The following is a 21,707-nucleotide window of genomic DNA, read 5'->3' as shown; positions in this document are numbered from 1 at the left end:
GTTACATATTACGTAAAATTCATGTGAAAATAAATAGAAGATATTTATTAAATTAATTTATAAGATATGTTAAGACAAGCTTTTAATTTTTTTTGTTATGTCCTCGACTTTGTTTTATTTGTAGAGTATATCGCAATATTATATATATATTTTTATGATATCAATGTAATTAGATGTTTTATGCTGTTTATAAAGACAACAAGTGTAAAAGGTGAATTTTCTAGGTAGCCGTCAACTAGCATAAAAAGTTTGACGCAAATTTTTGGTGCATTAGTGTAAAAAAATTAGATGCAAGAATTTTAGGGTTTATTTAGTTTCTATTCTTATTTTTTATTTTTAAAAATTATTTTATATTATAGTTTCTAAAATTATTTTTTTAAAACAAAAAAATGAAAATCCATTTGATTGTGTCAATTAAAAAATAGATTGATAATGATAATTATATATGGTTAATGATGGCAATTAATAATATAAATTAGTTAAAGAAACTATAATTTTAATAATTAAATATAATGTATTTTTAAAATAAAAAATAACATGAAATAACATGAAGTTGTTTCTATTTTTTTATTTAAAAAAAAAAAATTTTTAAAAACAATCAAATGAAAAACATTTATTCCAAATAAATTTTAAATTTTTTTTCTATTTTTAAAAATATAAAACAAGCAGGCTCTTATTTCAATTTCATTATACTTTTGTTTTAATTTTCTTCCCACCTTCTACCAGTTATTTTTATTGTTAATATATCATATTTGATTTTAAAAAAAAATCGACAAGCGTTGTCCTAGTGTAATGAGCTATGATCTCTTAAATATAAAATGTTGAAGTATGGGTGAATACCCGAAACAAAAATAGTTGGAAGAACTTTCCTCAATTAAATTCAAAATATATGAATTTAACTTAGTCAAATAATTATATAAAAAAATAGACATTTTATATTTTGTTCATATTATTTGCATGATTATCGCATACAAATTATGTTTGTGACAAAGATTCCACATTTTTTTAATCTTTTGCCCTTATTGCTTTTGTGCTTAATATTTAATAATATCTAGATGTGAATAGATTAAATATAATTTTTATGTTATATACTTAGTTTTGCCTTGATTATTCCTTTTTGAATTATTTTTCATAATATTTGAAATATTTATACAATTATTTTTTATTTTTATTTGTAAAAAATAAAAAAACAAAAAATGCTGGATACTTTTAAATTTATTTTATTTCTTTTTAGCTAAAATTTTATTTTTATACCATTTATATACATTCTCTATATCAAACAGAACTATTAAATACAAATATTTTTCATTATTACATCCTCTATTCATATTCTACGCATGATAATGGAACACACGTTTCACTTCATTTCTCTATGTGGTTACGCTCACGTTGCTAGTATTTTCAAATTTTAATTACTACTTCTAGGTCTATTCATAAAAAAATAATTTATACTCCAGTTAAAATAACTAGAGTTAAAAAAATTATCAATTTTTGTTACAGACACACACCCCAAACATGTGTATTTGTGTTGTGTAATAGATACAGTATTTTCTTTTCTAGTCTATTTATAAAAAAAACTTATAATAATTATGTCACATTATTAAAGCAAACCAGAGATAGAAAGAAAGTAGCAGATGAAAAACAAAACAGCCAAGAGAGGATATTGAACATGATACATATAATTAAATACAGTAGAGCAAACTCTATGCATCTCCCTGAAAATAAAACGTATGGTCTTGAATATAACCACTTCAACCTCATCAATATTCGCTTAACTTCAATTCTTTATTTTTTTTCCCCTTGCTTTTTTCACTTTGGGTCCATTTGATTTTCTTTCATTTCACATTCAAAAAATAAAATTTTATTTTTAAAAAGTTGAAAATTGTTTGGGTAAAATTTTACAGGAAACCACATCCTGAAAGCATATTCAAATAATGGCTGAAAGTGAATTTTTAAAATATAAATATTTGAAACATTTGACAAGTGAATTTGAAAAGTATGATGTTATCTGATCATACTACTTCAAATTTAATATCTTATTTTTTTATTTAAAAAATAGTTAGTTCATTAAAAATATAATTTTGTTTCAATAATAATAATTACGTATCAATTTTTTAGTATTATAAATTGAATAATTAATCATGTTAATTTTTAACATTAATGTATAATCAAAATTACAAATCTTCATCACATTTTCTAAAATTATAAATTAAAAAAATATAAATAACTAGAGATCAAATTTTTAGCATTATAGATCAAAATTTATGTTATTTAAAATCTTTATTACATTTTTAAAATATTTCAAATATATTACATTTGTATAATAAAAATTGTAAATCATCATAAATCAATATTCTTTTTTATAATTGTACATTTAAAAGTACATTTTATTATCAAAAATCAAATAACTTTTAGTATATTAAATTGACTTTTGAAAAAATGTATCTAAATACAAATTTCATTACAACAATTGACTTTCATTAAACTAATTTTTATCAAATGAACTTTTAACAAATTGAAAATCAAACACACACTTTGAAAAATTATCCTCCTCCCCTTCCCCTACTTCATCATAGTATTCTCGTCTTTCCTTTAAAGATTGTTTAATTCTTACAAGAGAATCTTCCAAACAAGACAATATTAGGCTGAATTCAGTGGTTAGTTTTCATGCACTTGGGTTGGATTGAGCCAATCCAATGTACATGATCAAATCAATATAATGCATCAAAAATTCACATGTCTTAATTTCATTAAAGATAAGCATGTTATGTATACAAGATTTATCTTTCCTTGTTTACATGATTTTAACTTAAGAAATCAATTTAAAATTTTAAAGAAAATTAATAGATTGGATTCTTAAAAGGTTTCTTGCTAATCATTAAGTTAATTCATATAATATAATATAATATATTTAAAAAAATATATGCACATTAAAAATAGGCTGTTGTGACTAATTAACCAAATGAATAATTAAAACAGACTTGAGGGATTAAAAATTTTATCCTTAACCATGCACACGTTAATTATTTATACTACCCTCCCTGTTTTCAATTACAAAACATATTTTAAAAAAGTTATTATTTCAAAATAATACTATAAATTATTTCAGTAACTTCTGAAAGAAATTAATATATAAATGACCCTTTAAAAATTAAAAATTATTAGATTCATAATTTATGATGAAGTGGGTAGAATGGGAGAGAAAAATATATTTAATGAGGACATATTAAAAAAAGGATTATAAATTTTTTTATATAACAATTATCATCTAATGATTTTCTTGTCGTGTATGAAGTATGATTATATATAACTTATAATTATAAAAATATAGAGGGCATACTCCCAAATATGGGGATGGTCTGGTTAAATAAAAGGAATAGGAAGATATCAAAGAAAGTGTTGTATATAAATTATAAAACATATTGTAACTATTATGGGCATATGTAATAATGTAAATCATGAAATAGCTAGGCATATATAACTTGTAAAACATATATAAATTGTGAAATAGTCAACGTCTGTTAACAAAGACTGCAATGAGTGCTATCCCTTTAAGAATATTATTGATGATACTTGATTTTTATATCATAAGAATTTTATCTATTTTGCACATCATCCCTCATTTCTCACCTAAAAAATAGCGGGTGATGAAAGTAAGAGTGTTTAAAATCAATTCAAACTAATAACATTAAATCAAATTGAATCAAACAAACATGAATCGATTAAAACTAATTATGAATAATGTTTGGTTTGATTTTTCTATTGACAAAATTGATTAATTTAGCTTGGTTCAAGCTTTTATCTCTTAAAACTAGAACCAAATCAAATTAAACCTTATTATATTTGTTTTATATATTTTTATAAAGTTTCCTAAGTTTTTTCTCATTCCTCAATTTAGTTATTTGTATATCACTAATGCAAAATCTATTACAATTAACAAAACATTGTCTATAATTATTTTTGATAATTTTTTTAAAATTTATAATCAAGTATTTTAAAGATAATATATTTGTTTTAAACAGTTAAATGTGTTAATTATGTTCAAAAATATTCTTTTGTACTCATGATTTTTTTGTTCAAAATAGTAATTAATAGTTAAAATTTATAAGTAAATATGTATATATATTGATTAAAAAAATATTTCCAAAAAAATTCAAACTTAAACCAAACCCAAACAGTTTAAAAAAATAGGTTTCAAATATTAATAAATTGTCAAAACTAAACTAAACGAAAACTATGAACACTCTTAAATAAAAGCAAAGACTTAGGAACTTTTATTATGATGTAAATGCATTTATTCTGTTTTAAAAAAAAAAAAAAAAACCCATCACGGCAAGATTTAGCATGACAAACGGACACTCGCTCTCCACCAACTTCAACGAGAACCCCTTTCCCCGTCTTCAAAAATTTACCTTCTGGCTTCTGGTCATCTGGTGATTTGATTTTTCCTTTTCTTTTTCTAAAAAAATCTCACGGAAAATGAATTTATTGATTTACAGATCAGAGAATTGTAATCAACCACTGTGATTTGTTGTTGCATGATTGAAGGAAACGGGCCCTGTTGATCTGGTCACCCGCTAAAACATTTCCATTTTTGTTTCATTTCCATTTCATTCATATCCCTGTTTCATTGTAAATCTTCTCTGTTTCATTAAAAATCTTCTCCCTCAGCCCAACCAATGGCTCACGTGACTCAATGCTGCTGCACGCTTATGCTGCTAATTTCTTTAAACCACATGTCCACACTCTTCAGCCTCTATAACCTATGCAACTATTCTATACCTCAATTTTGAATTCTCTGGCATGAAAATTGTATTACATTATTTATATTCAAAATTCAATTTTTGTGAGATTAGTACAGATTGTGAGAGCTTTCATTTGTTACATATTTATAAAACGGCCCAGCTAACCCGGCTCCGATCGGCTCTCTGTGACTCGGCCTGGTCTCAAAGCTGAAGCAATTGTGGTGTGGCTGGGGCACATGATCGATGATGATGCTACAGAGACCGTGCCATGGCTCTCTCTCCCACGCGCTGGGTCACCTCGTCTCCTTTCAAATTGACTCCTTGCTTGATTGCTTGCTTAACTTTCGTCCATTCCCCAACTTTAAACCAAAATCCCCGCTCAAATAATCTTTGCCTTTCCCTCTCTCGTCCTTCTTTTGCCTTCCCTGTCCCTTTCTCTCATTGTTTCTTTCTCTTCCCCCAGTCGCTCTCTCTCTCTCTCTCTGTAACACACTCGATAACCTGATAAAGTTCCGCTCTTGGCTGCATTTTTCAAAATCCCGCTTTCAAATCTGCCCCCATTTTCCGTTTCTCCCATAAACTCCATTGGCAGTCTCTCTCGCTTCTTCACAATCCCCATTAATGGATTCCTCCTCTTCTCCCATGCCCGTCCGGGACCTTCCAGAAGCTTCCCCGAAACCTTACAAGAAAAATTTCGTCACAACTTTAATGGAGGCAGCCACTCTTCGGACTCCTTCCTTCAAAGAAGATACCTACTTCATTTCCCACCTGAAATCTTCCGAGAAGAAGGCTCTTCAGGAGCTCAAGGAAAAGCTCAAGGCCTCTGATTCCTCTGAATGTTCCATGTGGGGTGTTTCACTTCTTGGAGGTGACGAAAAATCTGATGTCATTCTCTTGAAATTTCTGAGAGCCAGAGATTTCAGAGTCGGAGATGCTCTTAACATGCTTCTGGAATGCTTGGCTTGGAGAGAGGAGTTTGGTGCAAACGACATCGTTGAGGAGGACTTGGGGTTCAAAGAGCTCGAAGGGGTTATAGCCTATATGCACGGGCATGACAGAGAGGGACGCCCTGTGTGCTACAATGCTTACGGGCTTTTCAAAGATAAAGAAATGTACGAAAGAATATTCGGTGACGAGGAGAAGCTTAAGAAATTTCTGAGATGGAGAGTGCAAGTTTTAGAGAGAGGTATTAAGCTTCTTCATTTCAAGCCTGGTGGGGTCAATTCTATTATTCAAGTTACTGATCTTAAGGACATGCCTAAGAGAGAGCTTAGACTGGCTTCTAATCAGATCCTCAATCTGTTCCAAGACAATTACCCAGAAATGGTGGCTCGTAAGGTACATTATTTGTTTGTCTTGTCTTTTGTCGTTTTACTGGAAAAATGAGACATGATGGTTCTCTTATTCTTTTGATGTGGTGGAAACTTCACTACTCTCTCTGTCGGGCTTTTAGATTTTCATCAATGTCCCGTGGTACTTCAGCATGTTGTATTCAATGTTCAGTCCTTTTGTGACCCAACGAACTAAGAACAAATTTGTGATCTCTAAGGAAGGAAATGCTGCGGAGACACTCTACAAGTGAGTTGTTTGGTTATGCTTCCTCTTGGTTTAATCTCTTATCATGAGCAAAAGAACTGTTTGTTTTAAACTTTTGTTTGGGTTTTGTTTATTGGTTTTTAATGTCCAAGCTGTTCTTCTGCATTACTTATTTCTCCCTTCAAATAAAATCCTCACATGCCCTGAGTTTCTCTATTGGAGTTCATTAGGGTTTGCTTTCTGAAACGCAGATTGTTTTGTTGTGGTCAGATTTATAAGGCCCGAGGATATTCCAGTCCAGTACGGAGGGCTGTGCAGCCCCATTGATTTGCAGAATGGTCCCCCAAAACCTGCATCTGAGTTTACTGTAAAAGGAGGGGAGAAAGTGAACATACAAATAGAAGGAATTGAGGTGATATTCCTTAGTTACACCTTTCTCATGCTCGAAGTTTAATCTTCAATAGTTAGTACTTCAATTAGGTGTGGACAACACAGCATCATTTACAAAACCTGGAAGATTGTAAGTGCAGTAACAGTTGAAGAATTCAAATGAGAATTGAATCTAACATCGAACAGTATAAATAAATAGAACTTGTAGCTGGATTGGATCATAATGTGATGAAATGAAGTGTCTACAGGCGGGAGCAACAATCACATGGGATATAGTGGTAGGAGGGTGGGACTTGGAGTACAGTGCTGAGTTTGTGCCAAGTGCAGAAGGAAGCTACATGATAGCATTAGAGAAGGCGAGGAAGATGGGGCCATCAGAAGAAGCAATACACAATTCATTCACATCAAGAGAAGCAGGCAAGTTGGTACTGTCTGTGGATAACAGCGGCTCTCGCAGGAAAAAAGCTGCTGCATATCGCTACGTGGTGCGCAAATGCAGCCCCAACTAAAGATGTTGTTCCGTGCTTTACTTACTGCCCATGTTTGTATGCTTTTTTGAAATACTAGAGGTGGTGTCATGATACAATGTAAAAAGGGAGAAGGTACTGCTTTGTTCTATGTGATACAACCGAGGCTGTTCACTTTTGCTCATGGCAAGCAAATGCCTATTGCCTGTGCAGTGCTTTTTGTTCCAGCTGTGCTTTAGTTTCATTCAATTGAAGTAAGGAGTATGATTGAGCTTTGATTAATCCCAAGTTTTGAAAATTGGGATAATGAATTTCAGAGGAAGAGGTCGAACGAAAGCAGAGCCTGGGATATGCAAGTGTGGAAGTGTGATTTGATATTTTCTGAGTTCCAATGCCAACCCATCAAATAGTTCACTGGTGCCTATTGGTGCCTATTTGTGCCTTCTGGTTGTAGATATGGTTATAGTTTGAAAAATCATTATAACGTTTATAAAACTAGAAGTTCCTGCATACCGGCAACAGAAATTAAAAGTTCCTACTTTTTTTTTTTTCAAAAGTTATTCATCTTGTTTTTTTTTTTTTTACATAATAAAATTTCTATTTTTGAATGTTGATTTAGTACAATTCAATCTTTATAATTTTAATTTGGTTAAAAATCAGTCTGTAAGCTTTGATTTTTTTCAATTCAAATTCTATAATTTAAAAAATAAAATTATGAAGATAAAGCTATTATTGTAGCTTTAAAATTAATATTTTAAATGATTAAAATTACAGAAATTGGATTATATTGACTTAAAGTTCATAAATTAAATTATAAATGAGTTAAACGATACAAATTGAATTGTACTGAATGAAAATTAATGGATTGAATTATAAACTAGTTAAAATCGTGGGACTCAATGGTTAGTTCTTTTCTTTTCTTTTGTTTTTATTTTTTTTGCACCAAGGTAATAAAACAAACGCTTAGATGAGATGAGGTTTAAATTTTTATGACCAACAAGATTCAGTAAATTTTACCAAGAATAAATATAAATACTAATAATTAGAGACCTTTAAAATAGTGAAGAAAATTAAAGAAGAAAGTGTCACTAAAATATAAATTCGTGAACCATTAAGGGCGAAGGGGGTGAAATTCCTGAACTGCTCACCTTTCGTCCGAAAGCTTGTGCTTCGCTGCTAGCCTGCTACCAAAAGCTGCGCTTTCATTATCCTTTTAACTTTTATGGTAATTAACTTAAAGTTCGAAATTAAGAGAACTAATGTAATTTGAAAGTACGGTACTTTCTTTATATCACTTCATGAGATTTTTTTTTATAAAAATTATTTATATTAATAAAATTTTTTAAATTTACTTTACAATCTTCTATTCTTAAAATATAAATATAAATTTTTAAAAATATTCTTTATTTGATATAATTTTATTTATGAAATATTAAATAAAGAGAAAATAAAATAAATAAGGAGGGAAAATATTGAAACAAATATAATTAATGAAATTTTATTTTTGTTAAAGTATATTATATTTTGAGATATCAAATTATCTATAAAAATTTTTTATAATTTAGAAAAGATTATTCCAATTGGTCTAATCTCATAAAAAAAAGAGGAAATATTACATTTTTTTTTTTACAAATACACCCTTTGTTAAAAAATATAAGGTATTTTTAACTAAATTTTATCTCCTAATAAATTAACTAATTGTCTTTTAATTAATACTATTTTTTATATTTACCCTCATTTAATAGGGTATTTCACTTTAAAATAAATATAAAATTAAATATATATTAATTACACCTTAAAATAATAAAATAATCTTATATTTTTTAACTTTCAATTTCTCAAAAAAAAAAACTTGCATTTTTAAACAAAGGAAGTTAAAAAAAATATGTAAAAGTGGAAATATTTGGGGAGCACATTAGGTGCTCATTAGAGGTGATGACCTCTAAAATAATTTTGATCATTCAAATTTAAATTGGATGATCTAGATCTAAATATTTTATTTTTTACTTATTGTTTTAATAAAAATAAAAATTTATAAAATCTTTAATAAATCTATTGATTGTCCATATGTATAGTTCATTAGGTAGGTCCAAATTTGATATTAATTTTTATAAATTGATCATACAGATTTACTCTTAACAATTCAAGTTCAAAACTTTGAACTTTTAATTAAAAAAAAACTAGGAAGATTTAGTTAGGAGATTATCTTTATTTTTAATATTGTACTTACTAAAATAAAAATTTATAAAAATTATAAATAATTAATATTAAACTAGGCTATTCAAAATAAATTTGAATAATTAATTTATAAAAATTATTTAAAAATTTAATAAGGTAAATTGGTGAAAAAGACCTAGTTAAACAAAAATTATGCCTAAAGACCAATTGCATTTAAAGGACCATTCTGAATAAAATATTCATAAAATAATCTAACTAAGTCACAAAAACACCCCTCCTCCATGAGACGATTTTCAGCATAAGAAGTGAGTTGTGACTTGGACCCTTCATCGCTTCACGTGCGACCATACGTGACCACCATTGTATGACTCTTCTCTCAGAGGACTTCAATTCCTCTCTTTGCATGCTCTTCAACTGTGTTGTGCCACTGTGTGTTCATGTCTGCGGAGGGCAATTTGCGGTGAGAGAGAAGCAACTTCAAGCAATGTGAAAGGTAATTTTCAACAAAGATTTCCTCTCTTCTTCTGCAAGATTTACTTCCCCCATTATCTCCTGTTCTTCTAGAAGTTAGGCATATATTCCCAAGCTTGAACTTTTTAGCTGATCTAAGGCTGAAAGGGCTATCAAAGAGACTCTGTTGATTCATAAATATGAAATAAAGATTGCAAGTATTTTTCTTATAATTTATTATTGTTACAGGTTCACGCATTTCATTTTGTTTGGACATAAACATTTCTTCTCTTTTGATGGGCATTGACTTTCGCTTGAGTGCTTTCCTTTCTCATTGGTTGGTTAATGGTTACCTCTTGAATGTATTAATTAAGTTGATAATTGATAGAAGTTACTATATGAACCCAAAGTTACAAATTTGCAAGTATCATTCAAAGGTTCAAATTTATTCAACCTAGAACAATATTTTTTGACTAAGGACTCCTTTAAATGCCTAAATGTAATGCTGAACTGAACTTTCTAAATTAATTGCGTACTGCACTTTTGAATTGTCAAATAGTAAGTAAAAAATAATGGAAAATTGATTTGTAAATCTTGAATGTTATACATTAAATGCAATTACATCCACAAGTTTGATGAAGAAATTTTTGCCCTTCATAATTTCAGAACAAAATTTTAATGTATTTCCCTTATAACTTATTTTTTTGTTTTGGTTTGCCCAATCACATTACTAAATTTTAGCTACATCTTGTTTAGTCCCTTAGACAAGTGGGTTGCATTCTTTAAATAATCAAAAATCCACCAAAAGATGCCTCTTTGCTATACCAAATCCTTGGTATATACTTAACTATGTGTCTGTAACTCTCTGTACTTTATAATGCATTGTCTCTCTCTTTATGGGTATGCAATATTAACCATTTTTGAGGGTTCATATAAGGAATGTTCAATACTTGTGATCCAAATCAAAGTATAGTAGTGAATGTGAGTATAATATCATGCGGTGTGAATTTTTCATTTCATTTTCCTTTTTATTGTGTTCTTGTGTTCTTTCTTGATGATTATATTTTTAATTTTTTTCTAGAATATTCATTCATCCCCTTTCATTTTGAGATCATTATCCTATTATTTTGTGCCATGATCATTTTTGTTGGTATTCAATTATCATATGCTTTGTAATTGATGTAAAAACTTTTTGAATAAGATTCAATGGCTGAATAAAATTATGGTAATACAAAATTTTTGGTTAAGTACATTGTGAGAACTAATAATAACACAACATACAAATGGTCATTGCATATTCTAAAATTTTCTAACTAATGAATCGAAGGTGGTATTATTATATAATAGCTGTTATATAATTTGTCATTTTGGTGCCAAAAATGGAAGTGATATAAGTGTAATTTAAGATTTATAAGAGTTTTGCCATTATGTAATTTGTTAAAGACTGAATTTGGTTATTCAATGATTATTTATGAAGATATAGCAAGCAAGGTAGGGATAATTGTTGGAATTTTAGCAACTATGAAGATTTTCCTTTATTAATTTCTTAGTTTCCATATAATCTCCTAAAAGATTCAATGAAAATGGTTGCAGCATTGTATGTGATAGCAGACACAACATATGGTAATTGTTGTGTTAATGAAGTTTTCATATAATTGTTTATAATTATCATGAAATCTAAAGTCACTGTCATAAGCATGCACTATGTATTGACTTAGATAGCAAGCTTGGATTTTGGTTAATCATTTCATTTTAGATAAACATCTTACACCTGAATGTAGCATGGCATGAATGACTCACTTGCGATGGCTATACAATGTATGATACTTAAAAAAGAGAGAGCTTATTGTCAGTGTTTTCTTATTTATTTTTTTGTATAGGGTATGATGTAGTTTAACATGAGCATGATATTATTTTTACTCCTCATAATATATTTTTTGATTTGGGTTACCAAAACTAAAGAGTGCAAGGGTTCTGGCTTAGGTACAAGAGATTTGATTTAGGATGCAAAACTTCTAGCTTCGTCATTGTCATGTAATTTATAGTCATTTTCATGTAATTTAAGGGTACTGACAGTGATGTGCTCTCTGTGTGTTCGATTTACATGTAATCCACTAGATATTACATGTAAATCATTCCATAGTCATACTCACAAATTTTTTCACATATTAATTTACATGTAATTTATAATCGTTTTCATGTAATTCTAGGAGATTGATAAGCACATGCTCTCTGTGTGTTTGATTTATATGTAATTTTCTAGAGATTACATTTAAATATTTCCTTAGGCATGCTTGGGAATTTTTCCCCACATCAATTTACATGTAATCAATAGTAGTTTACATGTAAATCCAACGCACTAACAGAGGCGTCTTCTCTGTTTGATTGATTTACATGTAATCAGCTAGTAATTATATGTAAATTATTTCTCAAGTATGCTCATGAATTTTTTTCCATATTGATTTATATGTAATCCATAATCATTTTCATATAATTCTAGGGGATTGACAAGGGTGTGCTCTCTATGTATTTGATTTACATGTAATTCACTAAAGATTACATGTAAATTATTTCTTAGGCATGCTCATGAATTTTTTTCCAAATTAATTTACATGTAATCCATAATCATTTTTCATGTAATTTTGAGAGATTGACAGGGGTGTACTTTTTGTGTATTTGCTTTACATGTAATCTGTAAGATATTACATATAATTGTTCGAGTCAGAAGCCTTAAACTCTAAGCCAGATTCCTTGCACCTTAAGCCAGATTCCTTGCACCAAAGTCAGAAGCCCCGCACCCTAAGTCAGAAGCCTTCACTCAAGCCAGATCCTTGCACTTAAGCCAGAAGCCCTGCACCCAAGTCATATCCCTTATATCTCAAGCCAGAAATCTTGCACTCTAGTCAAAATCCTTGCACCCTAAATCAAAATCCTTACGCCTTCTAGTTGTTGAGTTTATATGTAATTCTTGATATTTACATGTAATCAAGGAGTGTTGACTTTTTTCAATGAACTTTAAAAACTGAAATTTGGATATATTGGTGCACTGAATTAGCCCCGGAAAGGTTTAGACCTGCATTGGACAATACACTTTGTGAACTCCAACTTAACTACCTTGATCTTTACGTAGTAGTTTCTTGGAGCTTTCATATATCGGAACTCTCAGCATGGATGTGTTGATACTTTTGCATATTAATTTGTTAATATATTTTTAGTGAAGTAATTAACATTCCTTAAATGGAAAGAGTTATAAAAACTTTAAAAAGCGATCTTTCTTTGATAAGTATGTGAATGAAATGATAAAGAATCGCTGTACCATGATGAATTTTCAAAAAAGCAGATTCATTGGCCATTTCGTCTAAAAGAAGGAGCAAGCAGACCACCAGAGGAAGGAGAAGTGTTGGAGTTTGACATGGAAGGCGTGTGGAGAGAAATGGAGAATCTTGTGAAGGAGAAGCTTGTTAGAGACATTGGAATCTGCAATTTCACTCTAACCAAGCTCAACAAACTTCTCAGCTTTGCTCATATATTGCCCTCTATCTGCCTGGTCAAACCATCACAATATGCCAATCCAAAATCTTGATACATCAAAAAACTTGCTGTTTTGCATCACTTTCTCTCCGAACATACGATCACATTAATTAATAATTCACAAGATTCGACTTGGTTGTTTTCATGGTAGGAACACTCCAAAAGGGTTACGCTTCTTTGATATCCCAAAAGGAATTGTATGCTCAAAAGTTGTTAGTTGAAGAATACCATTACTAGCTCCTGAAGTTTTGTAGTTGATGATGTTTTAGATGGAGATGCATCCGGGATGGAGAAATGATAGGATGCTTGAGGCTTGCAAGAAGAATGGCATTCAAGTCAATGTAATTATCTATACTATACTTAATGAATCTAATTTTCTGGAGTTTTGTGGCAGAAACTGGAAAGTGAGAATGGCAACAGAATGTTTGGTGATGATGATAGGCATACTCACCACTAGGATCATAAGGAGGAGGGAGAGATCTGATCCATGATCAGACGGTGGATAGGATAGCAAAGAAGCTGAACAAGAGCCCAGGGCAGCTGTTGGTGAGGTGGGCCATTCAGAGAGGGACAAGTGTCATCCCCAAATCAACCAAACCAGAAAGAATGACAGAAAATGTCAGTGCTTTCAACTGGACCATCCCAGAGCAAGACTTCAAGGCCCTCAGGCCTCAGCAGCATCCCAGACCAGGTAAGCTCCTCACAACTCAATTTATAAGTCGAAAGAAAAGATGTGTTACTCCAAATAAATAAATAATGCTGACGTGCTGTGAATGATGGATTCAGAGACGAGTATTGGATGGTGAAGAGCTGTTGGTGAATAAAAGCGCAGGACCACTCAGGAGTGCTGCTGATGTTTGGGACCATGATGATTAGCTCACACTTGGATTTACTCAACTCGACTCTTTTATCCTCCTTTCTTTTCTCTCCTGCACTGTCAGATTTAAGTGCAATCATTCGATGTGTACCAGACTCAAGAAAAATCAGACACAATTTATCCTGCAACTCTCTAACCCATTAAGTGCCCTTTTGTTCTCATCTTTATTTCAACAAATTAATTTTGAGCTTTGGATCCTAAAACGCACATTTAGGATCTGCATGTGTTTTATAACATCTTCTGAAACCCTTAAAAATTTATGGGGCTGAAGCTGAACCTTGGAATTCCACACTAAGCTTTTGGAGTTTTACAGTTTAACTCAAGTATGTCACCTGTTCTGTAAGGAAATTGTTTGAACAGAAGGGAATTATCAGAAGTGCATTCCTAAGAAAATGCGAAAAATAGCCAAGTTATCTCAAGCACGATAATCGTCCAAAAAATCAATTTAAGAAAGAGAGTCAACATGGCACAAGTCTCAATCAATTTAAGCAAAATTTTGCAAATGTCATGCCATTGTCCATAACTCAAACGATTGAACTTGTAGAATATTTTGTCAATGCAATGCGCTATGAGCTTTTTTTTTTTTTAAATCATGTAGCCATTGAAATCAATTTTTATCGATGCTATTGCAAACCTAAGTTGATCCTTATGATTAAAAAGAAAAATATTTACCAAATATATAACCTAATTGGTCATCGATGATGTTTTAGTTTTTCATCTTTTTGTGATCAATATGACACAAGTCTTACTCTTTACGACTGCCATTATGTTTCTGTACAGATGCAGCTGTTACAAAATGCCTTCCTCCATTTTCCCTTTCTTTTTTCTATGTTCAGGTCTTGCCGTTATGGTGCCCCCTGGAAGTGTTTTGAGGAGACAACGATTATTACATCTATGCGCGCTTTTGCCTGATTTAATCCACTATTTCATGTGGAATTATAAAGTGGAGCCTCAATCTCCAACCCCAACATGTTCTCTTCCACCTTGTAACAATAGTCTTATTTGCATAACTGAATTTGAAATGCAGGGCTACTGAACTTCAACGACCCCATCAACGCACTGAGAAGATTTTCTACTCACAACCGTAGAGAGTCGTGGGTATTTTGAATATGATACAGAGTTGGCTCTAGACAATCTTCCACGACCATCCAATTCCTGCCCTAATGTTATTACAGAACTCTTGTCATCATCTACCAAACTTTCAGTACCTTCATTTCTAAGGTTCTTCCCTTGACGTATGTTGCTCCTAGCAGATGGAGAATCGGGTAAAGTAGGCTGTTCATGCAGGAACAAGCATATCACTGTACAATCATCGATCTTGGCATTGGGATGCTTGTATCTCCAGACCGAAACAGCATGCCTTACTAACATTTTTGCTGCCATAGACCTTGGCGCTGAAGCAACTATGCTTATCACTTCAGCGTTAGATAGCACATCCCAAACCTGGAAAAAATCATTTGCTTATACTGTTAGATCAAATCAGAGTTGACCCATCTATTTTTATGGAGTTTAGGATGAATTGCATTGTTCACAACTTATGAATAGTGTGACTCCCATCACTTTTGATATTTTATATCGATATTGATGATGATATTGACATTTGCTCAGTAATTAATGTTCTAAGCATCAAGAATAGGATGTTGAGGTTATGACACACTTACCCCATCAGTTGCCAACACTACAAATTCATCCAGCTTGGTTATTTTTCTATAGAAGACGTCAGGAACTGAGATGAGGCCATAATCTTTAAGGCAGAAATCTCCAAAGGCCCTTGACATGGCGAGTCCAGGACAGTCCTCTTCAGGCATGTATATTCTGTATACTTGTGATTCTTCTGCTGCAGAAAAAACTCTGCCTTCACAGTTTTGGATTCTCATAGCTTCGCCTGATCAGTGACACAATAATAGCCAGTTAGACACAGGCTTGAAAGCCTCATGAGACATGCGAATTGACGTCATTAACAGTCAACACCCACTTGGAATATCAGGTTTCAAGTCCACAGTGAGTTGAACCGGATTAAGTTCATCATTATCTCCTCTCGTGCAAAGAACTGCACGAGAATCTCCCAAATTTGCAATTATCAGCTGGTCACCCTGAAATTTGAGGAATTGACATGCAGAAAAGTCACATGCTTATCAAAAAAAAAAGAAAAGAAAAGAAAGGATATACATATCTTTCTATCTATCATTAAATATCTAAATAGACAATGCTAACCTCCATACTAGTTATGAAGAGGCTAGGTTAGCCATGTCTACATGGGTTCCTTCAGGGAAAAAAGTCCCCACTGTTTCGTGGAAGTCATTCAACCAAATAAATTCTCAAGCAATTACTTTATTTTGGGAAAAGAACCTAAACACCCCTGCATTTACCACGTATTTACGATGAAAATGACATAAATGTCCCTAAACTCTGTTTCTTGAAGTAGGGACTTTTTTGTCAGAACTCCTCATGTAGAGATGACCAGCTTCCAATCATTTAATGTGGAGGCCAACATTTCCACATACCTGTCGTGAATTGTGTATTTTTATGTGTCAAACATGGTTTTGTGGGAATTTGAACGCAAGCAGCAACTTTTGGTGCATTCTCTCTACATTTTATCACAATTGTGCAATTAGCAGGTCCCTCTTAAAATTAATGTTTTCTAAATTTATTCTACAGTGCTGTTTGTATGAGGATATAGAAAGCATACACAAAAAGTTGCAGCAGACATTTAATATTGTGGGGCTTGTCTCATGTTAGCGTCTGTCTTCTACCACTATCGTGATATTGCAATCGTAAACTCTAATTATACCTGTTGAATTACAGTTACAGCAGTGGTACCGCTGGAAAAGCTGTCAGTGTTAATGTCTCGAGCAACATCTTCATCCATCTCATTGAAAGACTTGACAAGGCTGCGCTCCCATGAAGCAAGGGACATGTTTTGGTCATTTTGACCAGACACATTTACATGGCTGCTTCTATCTCGAGGATAAGGATCCCAGAGTTTGCTGACCTTCTTCTGTTGGGACATTTTGATCGATTCAGCGAGCTTTGCTGGAAGGTTGTCACGTATATATTGGGAAACCTTGTGTCCCAATGGACCATGACCATCAAACACACCACAGAAGATCGTGTCTTTTTCACCGGAAAAGCCCTGATTATATATCTTACAGAACGTTAATCCTAATGGCATATTTGAGAGCTGGAAGGAGAAAGAGAGGGAAAGAGACGAAGCAAAACATAAATGAGGGAAAAGTTTCTCCTCTTCAATTCCCCAAATTCAAATACTTAAAGAATATTAAAGAGAAAACTTTGCAAGACATTGGAAGGTTGACTGAAATACTTTCATTATACCTCCTTCTCTATCAATAACTCGTAAACAAGAGAGGTTTGAAATTTAATTAAACATTCCTTTCATCTTCCTTCCCCTCCATCTTCTCCCTCATCAAAACATATCCAACGAGAATGTGATCAAGCATTTAAAAAGAGAATTTTTACCTCCCAAACTGTTAAAGCATCTTGGTTAATCCCCTTACTTCCTTGTTGACAATACATTGATACAAACTTAGAGGAACCTCTTAATCTTATTCGAGCTTCGGAATCTCCATAAGCAATATCTTCGCGCTCTGGGCGACCATATTCTCTATCATCCATGTGCCTAATCACCTTGCCTCCACACGAAATCTCGCAACTGCAACAACCTCCCATATCGAAAGGCCCAACGATGGTAATTCCAAAACCAAGGGGGCACGACGAAAGGGCAGTCGGAGCCCAGAAAGTTTCTCGAGAGAATGGAGGAGGGCTCGAAACCGGAAAAGCTCGAATGGATTAAGAGGGTGTTGGGGAAGGTGGCAGCGAAAAACTGATAAAAGGCTCGAAAATCGGTAGACATGGCTAGAAATATATGCAATGACTGCGCAGAAGAAGATGTCATGTTGAGATAACCTCGAAATTGGGATATTGTGGCATGAGATTCCGCAGGGTGTTTGCTCTCTGAATTCGCGGTGGCCGTCTTGACTGGATTTCTTAAAAAAGAAAAATAAAATTACAAAATTAAGAGCCGAAGGACGAAAAATGTCTAAAAAAGGATTCTTTCGAGCCCAAAAATGTTGGAAGAAAAACTGATAGGCGTCTGTGGCTGCACTGAACTTACTATGCTACCACCCTAAATGAATTTTTATTCATTCCTCGATGTTTACTCTCTTTTGGAAAAAAAAACCGGGGGGGGGGGTCAATAACAAATTAACACCCATCAAATTAGATTTTGATTTTACCACAACAGTAAGTCATAAAGTATCTTAAAAATAAATTATGTTTATGTAATTCATTACATATGAGTAGATTGCATACTTTTGTTGAATTTTATGTAATTTTAAGATTTTAAAAATATCATAATTGTATAATTTTATATAAAAATAAAAAAGCCTTCGTTATTTACTCTTAATTTTTATTACATGTAAGTTATCAGGTGTTTGAAATAGTTGATGTCTACTTACCAAGTATCACGTGAACTAGAAAGTGTAATCCTCCATAACTTTAATTTTTATCATCTATTTTTTAGAGATGGGTTCGATTATTTTCGGAATCAGAAAAGAGAATGTTGAGTATATCAGGTCATTATAATATCTTGGTGGAAAATGACAAGTTTCTGATCTATACATCAGCAAAAATGATTAGCGGCAATTCCACGGCCTTCCCACTACAAGAAAAGGACACGACTGACATGAGTTCACTCTTCTTTGCCCTGCAAAACCATCCTATATTACCATGATCCACAAGCAAATAGGTCCCATACCTGCCCAGATGAAATGCCAACTTCTAAAAATCGTCGATATCAAGATTAAAGATGCATATAGAGTTATAATATTTAGTTGTTTTCGAGTCACAGCATGACTCATTTCGATTTATATAAATACAACACCGCTCCAGTTTACAATTAAAAAATGACTTGCGCTGTTCTTCAAGAAGAAAGGTTTGCCTTGGCTATACTAAAAGGAAATGAAGCATCTTTTCCTGATTATATGGGTCATTTTTCAAAAACATTATATTCATGGCATTAACGACCACAAGAACAATGACAATAACAAACAAACAACAGCAACTTTGGTAATCAGAAGAGACTCATACAACAATTACAATTCCATCGATTGCACTTGTAGAAATATAACGAAAGGAAAACTGAAACGCAAATGACTCTTCCGTATGGGTAAAGTGGTGGGTTTAAAAGCGAAAATATCTGAAGAAACGCGTGGAAGGTAAAAGGAAATAAACATGTTGTGCAGAACATCCGAATGTGTGCAAGGATTTCATATTTTCACCACCATTGATGAACCAGAACTCCCCTTCGTCTAAGAGAATAGAACAGTGCCAGGCACTGTTCATATGTTTTCTCGTACTTGGAACTCCTCTGCCCAGGGCAACATCTCTGCCACCTATTGTAATGGCATTCCAGAAAAATCTCATCTACCAAACAAATAGCTCCAGTTTCAAATAACCTCGGAATCAGATCAAACTCAACCCCTTCCACATCCATTTTCATCACAACAAAATCATTATTTGAGACTGTGTTCTTCAGCCATTCCGCAAAATCAAACCCTTGGATCTTCTCCACTTCACCATCAAACTCACCGGCAAAGTGCAGAGGTTGAATCCTACCCATTCCTCTAACTGTAGTTTCCGCTTGCTTACCAGGGTCCCTGTGAATTTCAAAGGTTAAGGTCCCATTCTTCACCCAAGCTGCATAAGGTAACAACGTTATTCCCTTTTTCAACCCGTATTCTTGATGAAACGTCTTATCAGCTTCAATTGCATACACATGGAAGGTCTTGTTCTGTTTCGGATACTGTTTCCTGAACCAACTTCCTATACTAGAACCGTAGCTTCGAGCCCCAACATCTACATAAACATACCTATTCTTAAAGCTGATGTCAACCATCGATGTAAGGTATTTGATGTTCTTTATGTTTCTCTTCAATGTTATCCAAGGTTTCAGTGGCTCCTCAGCAATCAGAGGCTCAGCTTTTGCTACCAATTCTTGTTTATACCCTAAAGCAGAGCAATTGCGTTCGGAATTCTGCTTCTCGGTTTCATGACCAATAATTCCATCCCCCTCTTTCCTAAGAACGATTTCTCGTATATAAGGCATTGAAGAATCAAACCCGTCTATGTCACGCGATTTCACTACCATGCAACAGTTAAACAAATCCATGAACGAATTGAAACTGTAAGTATCGTTTGCCTTTACATGGAACACCACAAATCCTTTGGGTTTAAGCGTCCGAGCAATCTCAGAGGCAAATTCCAATGGCCGTGCCGATTTGTCGAGCCCGCCTTGGCCGGAGAAGACGAAGTCAAACATATTATCTCCTAGAGGAAACCGACGAGCCTCCCCGGCTTTCTTCGAGATTCCAATGGAATCCATAATGCCATTCTCCTTCAATGCAAAGACGTCGCTTCCTGTTGACGTCTCCACGCACAACGATTTGGACTCCGGCGTAATGTAGCCCTCGGCAATCAGATCTTGAAACACAGAAGAGTAGAATTGAACGCCCTCGCTCCATTCGTTGCTTTTATATAGCTCCGGCCAAGCCGAGGATCGAAAGGTGTAGTCGGACGAAGCAGCCCGAGCACTGAAGGCTCCGTGACCGGAACCGGAGACCAAAACACTGACACTCTCCGAGTCCGAGGTAGAAAAGAAACAGAAGGCACCGACATTGCAAGACTCGCCAGCTATGGCGATGACGTAAGCGAATCTTAGGAGCATGAGGAAGACGCCGAAGAGAAGCAACCGAACCAGAACATTGCGGAGAGAACCCTGCTTGCCTGCGGCAGGCTCCATGGCAGCTGACGGTGCACTTTTCAGGCAAAATAGAAACAAACTTTAACGAGAGACAAAGGAAGTGAGGATTTGAAAAGATGGAGCAGGGATGCGCGGGGGCTTATCGAGAGCAGAAACGAGCGGAGGTATGGTTGGCTCCGAGGAGACATGATCTGGCGGAGGAAGGAACGGCGGACAGCGGGAAGAAGGGAGGGAAGGGAGTGGCAAAACGGGAAGACATGTTTGAGAAGAGAGAAAACGAAGCAGAGAGGGCTGTGTATATCTATGAAAGAGAGAGCGTGAGTGAGGTTGGGGTGGAAATGGATATTAGTGCGTTCTGTGGCCTGGGGGAGAATATAGAGAGATGGAGCTATGAAGACGAAACGCGGTAGTGAAGCGTGGAGGCCGGAAAAGCCGATGACACGTACACAGGAAGCGGATCTCCCGGGAAGCCAGATCCAGGATGCTACTGCATGTTACTTTATACGTACTCCTCCGTTAGGAAGGCATTTTCAACATAAACTTGTCTCATGTTTTCTTTTTATATTTACTTTTATTTAACATTTTATTTTAAAATAAATATAAAATAATTTATTTATTATGAGCACCTTGCATAAAAAATATAATGATTATATCTTAAAATATTAAAGATATTTTTTATTTTTTACTATTTAATCATTAAAAAGTTTCTTATATATATATATATATATATTTTTTTTTTTTTGATAGGAGGAGTA

General features: G+C 33.3%; 3 protein-coding genes and 1 pseudogene across 3 annotated transcripts; 2 read left to right on the top strand and 2 right to left on the bottom strand.

Moving 5' to 3' along the window:
- The first annotated feature begins 4,946 nt into the window (after positions 1–4,946).
- On the top strand, positions 4,947–7,547 carry LOC129288822 (patellin-6-like). Its single transcript, XM_054925584.1, has 4 exons — positions 4,947–6,083; positions 6,199–6,323; positions 6,552–6,693; positions 6,920–7,547. The coding sequence occupies exons 1-4, from the start codon at positions 5,367–5,369 to the stop codon at positions 7,178–7,180; spliced, it is 1,245 nt and encodes a 414-aa protein (XP_054781559.1). The 5' UTR covers positions 4,947–5,366; the 3' UTR covers positions 7,181–7,547.
- A 5,261-nt stretch (positions 7,548–12,808) lies between these two features.
- On the top strand, positions 12,809–14,290 carry LOC129288237 (aldose reductase-like; annotated as a pseudogene).
- A 432-nt stretch (positions 14,291–14,722) lies between these two features.
- LOC129288752 (probable protein phosphatase 2C 65) lies at positions 14,723–18,264 on the bottom strand. The gene is made up of 5 exons (XM_054925484.1): positions 17,652–18,264; positions 16,966–17,307; positions 16,150–16,267; positions 15,836–16,059; positions 14,723–15,617 (listed from the first exon to the last, which is right to left on the bottom strand). The coding sequence occupies exons 1-5, from the start codon at positions 17,859–17,861 to the stop codon at positions 15,204–15,206; spliced, it is 1,308 nt and encodes a 435-aa protein (XP_054781459.1). The 5' UTR covers positions 17,862–18,264; the 3' UTR covers positions 14,723–15,203.
- Positions 18,265–19,187: 923 nt separating this feature from the next.
- On the bottom strand, positions 19,188–21,410 carry LOC129289466 (uncharacterized). Its single transcript, XM_054926232.1, has one exon. The coding sequence runs from the start codon at positions 20,989–20,991 to the stop codon at positions 19,468–19,470; it is 1,524 nt and encodes a 507-aa protein (XP_054782207.1). The 5' UTR covers positions 20,992–21,410; the 3' UTR covers positions 19,188–19,467.
- Positions 21,411–21,707: the final 297 nt, after the last annotated feature.

Source organism: Prosopis cineraria, unplaced genomic scaffold, assembly GCF_029017545.1.
Source record: "Prosopis cineraria cultivar Desert tree isolate PC_DT_omini unplaced genomic scaffold, ASM2901754v1 PC12, whole genome shotgun sequence".
In the NCBI taxonomy this organism is placed as follows: Eukaryota; Viridiplantae; Streptophyta; class Magnoliopsida; order Fabales; family Fabaceae; genus Prosopis; species Prosopis cineraria.
This window is presented reverse-complemented; position numbering and strand designations above follow the sequence as displayed.

What these genes read in the sequence shown, in the direction of transcription:
- LOC129288822 (XM_054925584.1), top strand. Translation starts at nt 5,367, where the DNA reads ATGGATTCCTCCTCTTCTCCCATGCCCGTCCGGGACCTTCCAGAAGCT. An exon ending in CAGAAATGGTGGCTCGTAAG is followed by an intron (nt 6,084 to 6,198) that starts GTACATTATTTG and finishes TCGGGCTTTTAG; the next exon opens with ATTTTCATCAATGTCCCGTG. An exon ending in TACAAATAGAAGGAATTGAG is followed by an intron (nt 6,694 to 6,919) that starts GTGATATTCCTT and finishes AAGTGTCTACAG; the next exon opens with GCGGGAGCAACAATCACATG.
- LOC129288752 (XM_054925484.1), bottom strand. Translation starts at nt 17,861, where the DNA reads ATGGGAGGTTGTTGCAGTTGCGAGATTTCGTGTGGAGGCAAGGTGATT. An exon ending in CTGTAACTGTAATTCAACAG is followed by an intron (nt 16,268 to 16,965) that starts GTATAATTAGAG and finishes CTCAAATTTCAG; the next exon opens with GGTGACCAGCTGATAATTGC. An exon ending in CTTGAAACCTGATATTCCAA is followed by an intron (nt 16,060 to 16,149) that starts GTGGGTGTTGAC and finishes GTCACTGATCAG; the next exon opens with GCGAAGCTATGAGAATCCAA.
- LOC129289466 (XM_054926232.1), bottom strand. Translation starts at nt 20,991, where the DNA reads ATGGAGCCTGCCGCAGGCAAGCAGGGTTCTCTCCGCAATGTTCTGGTT.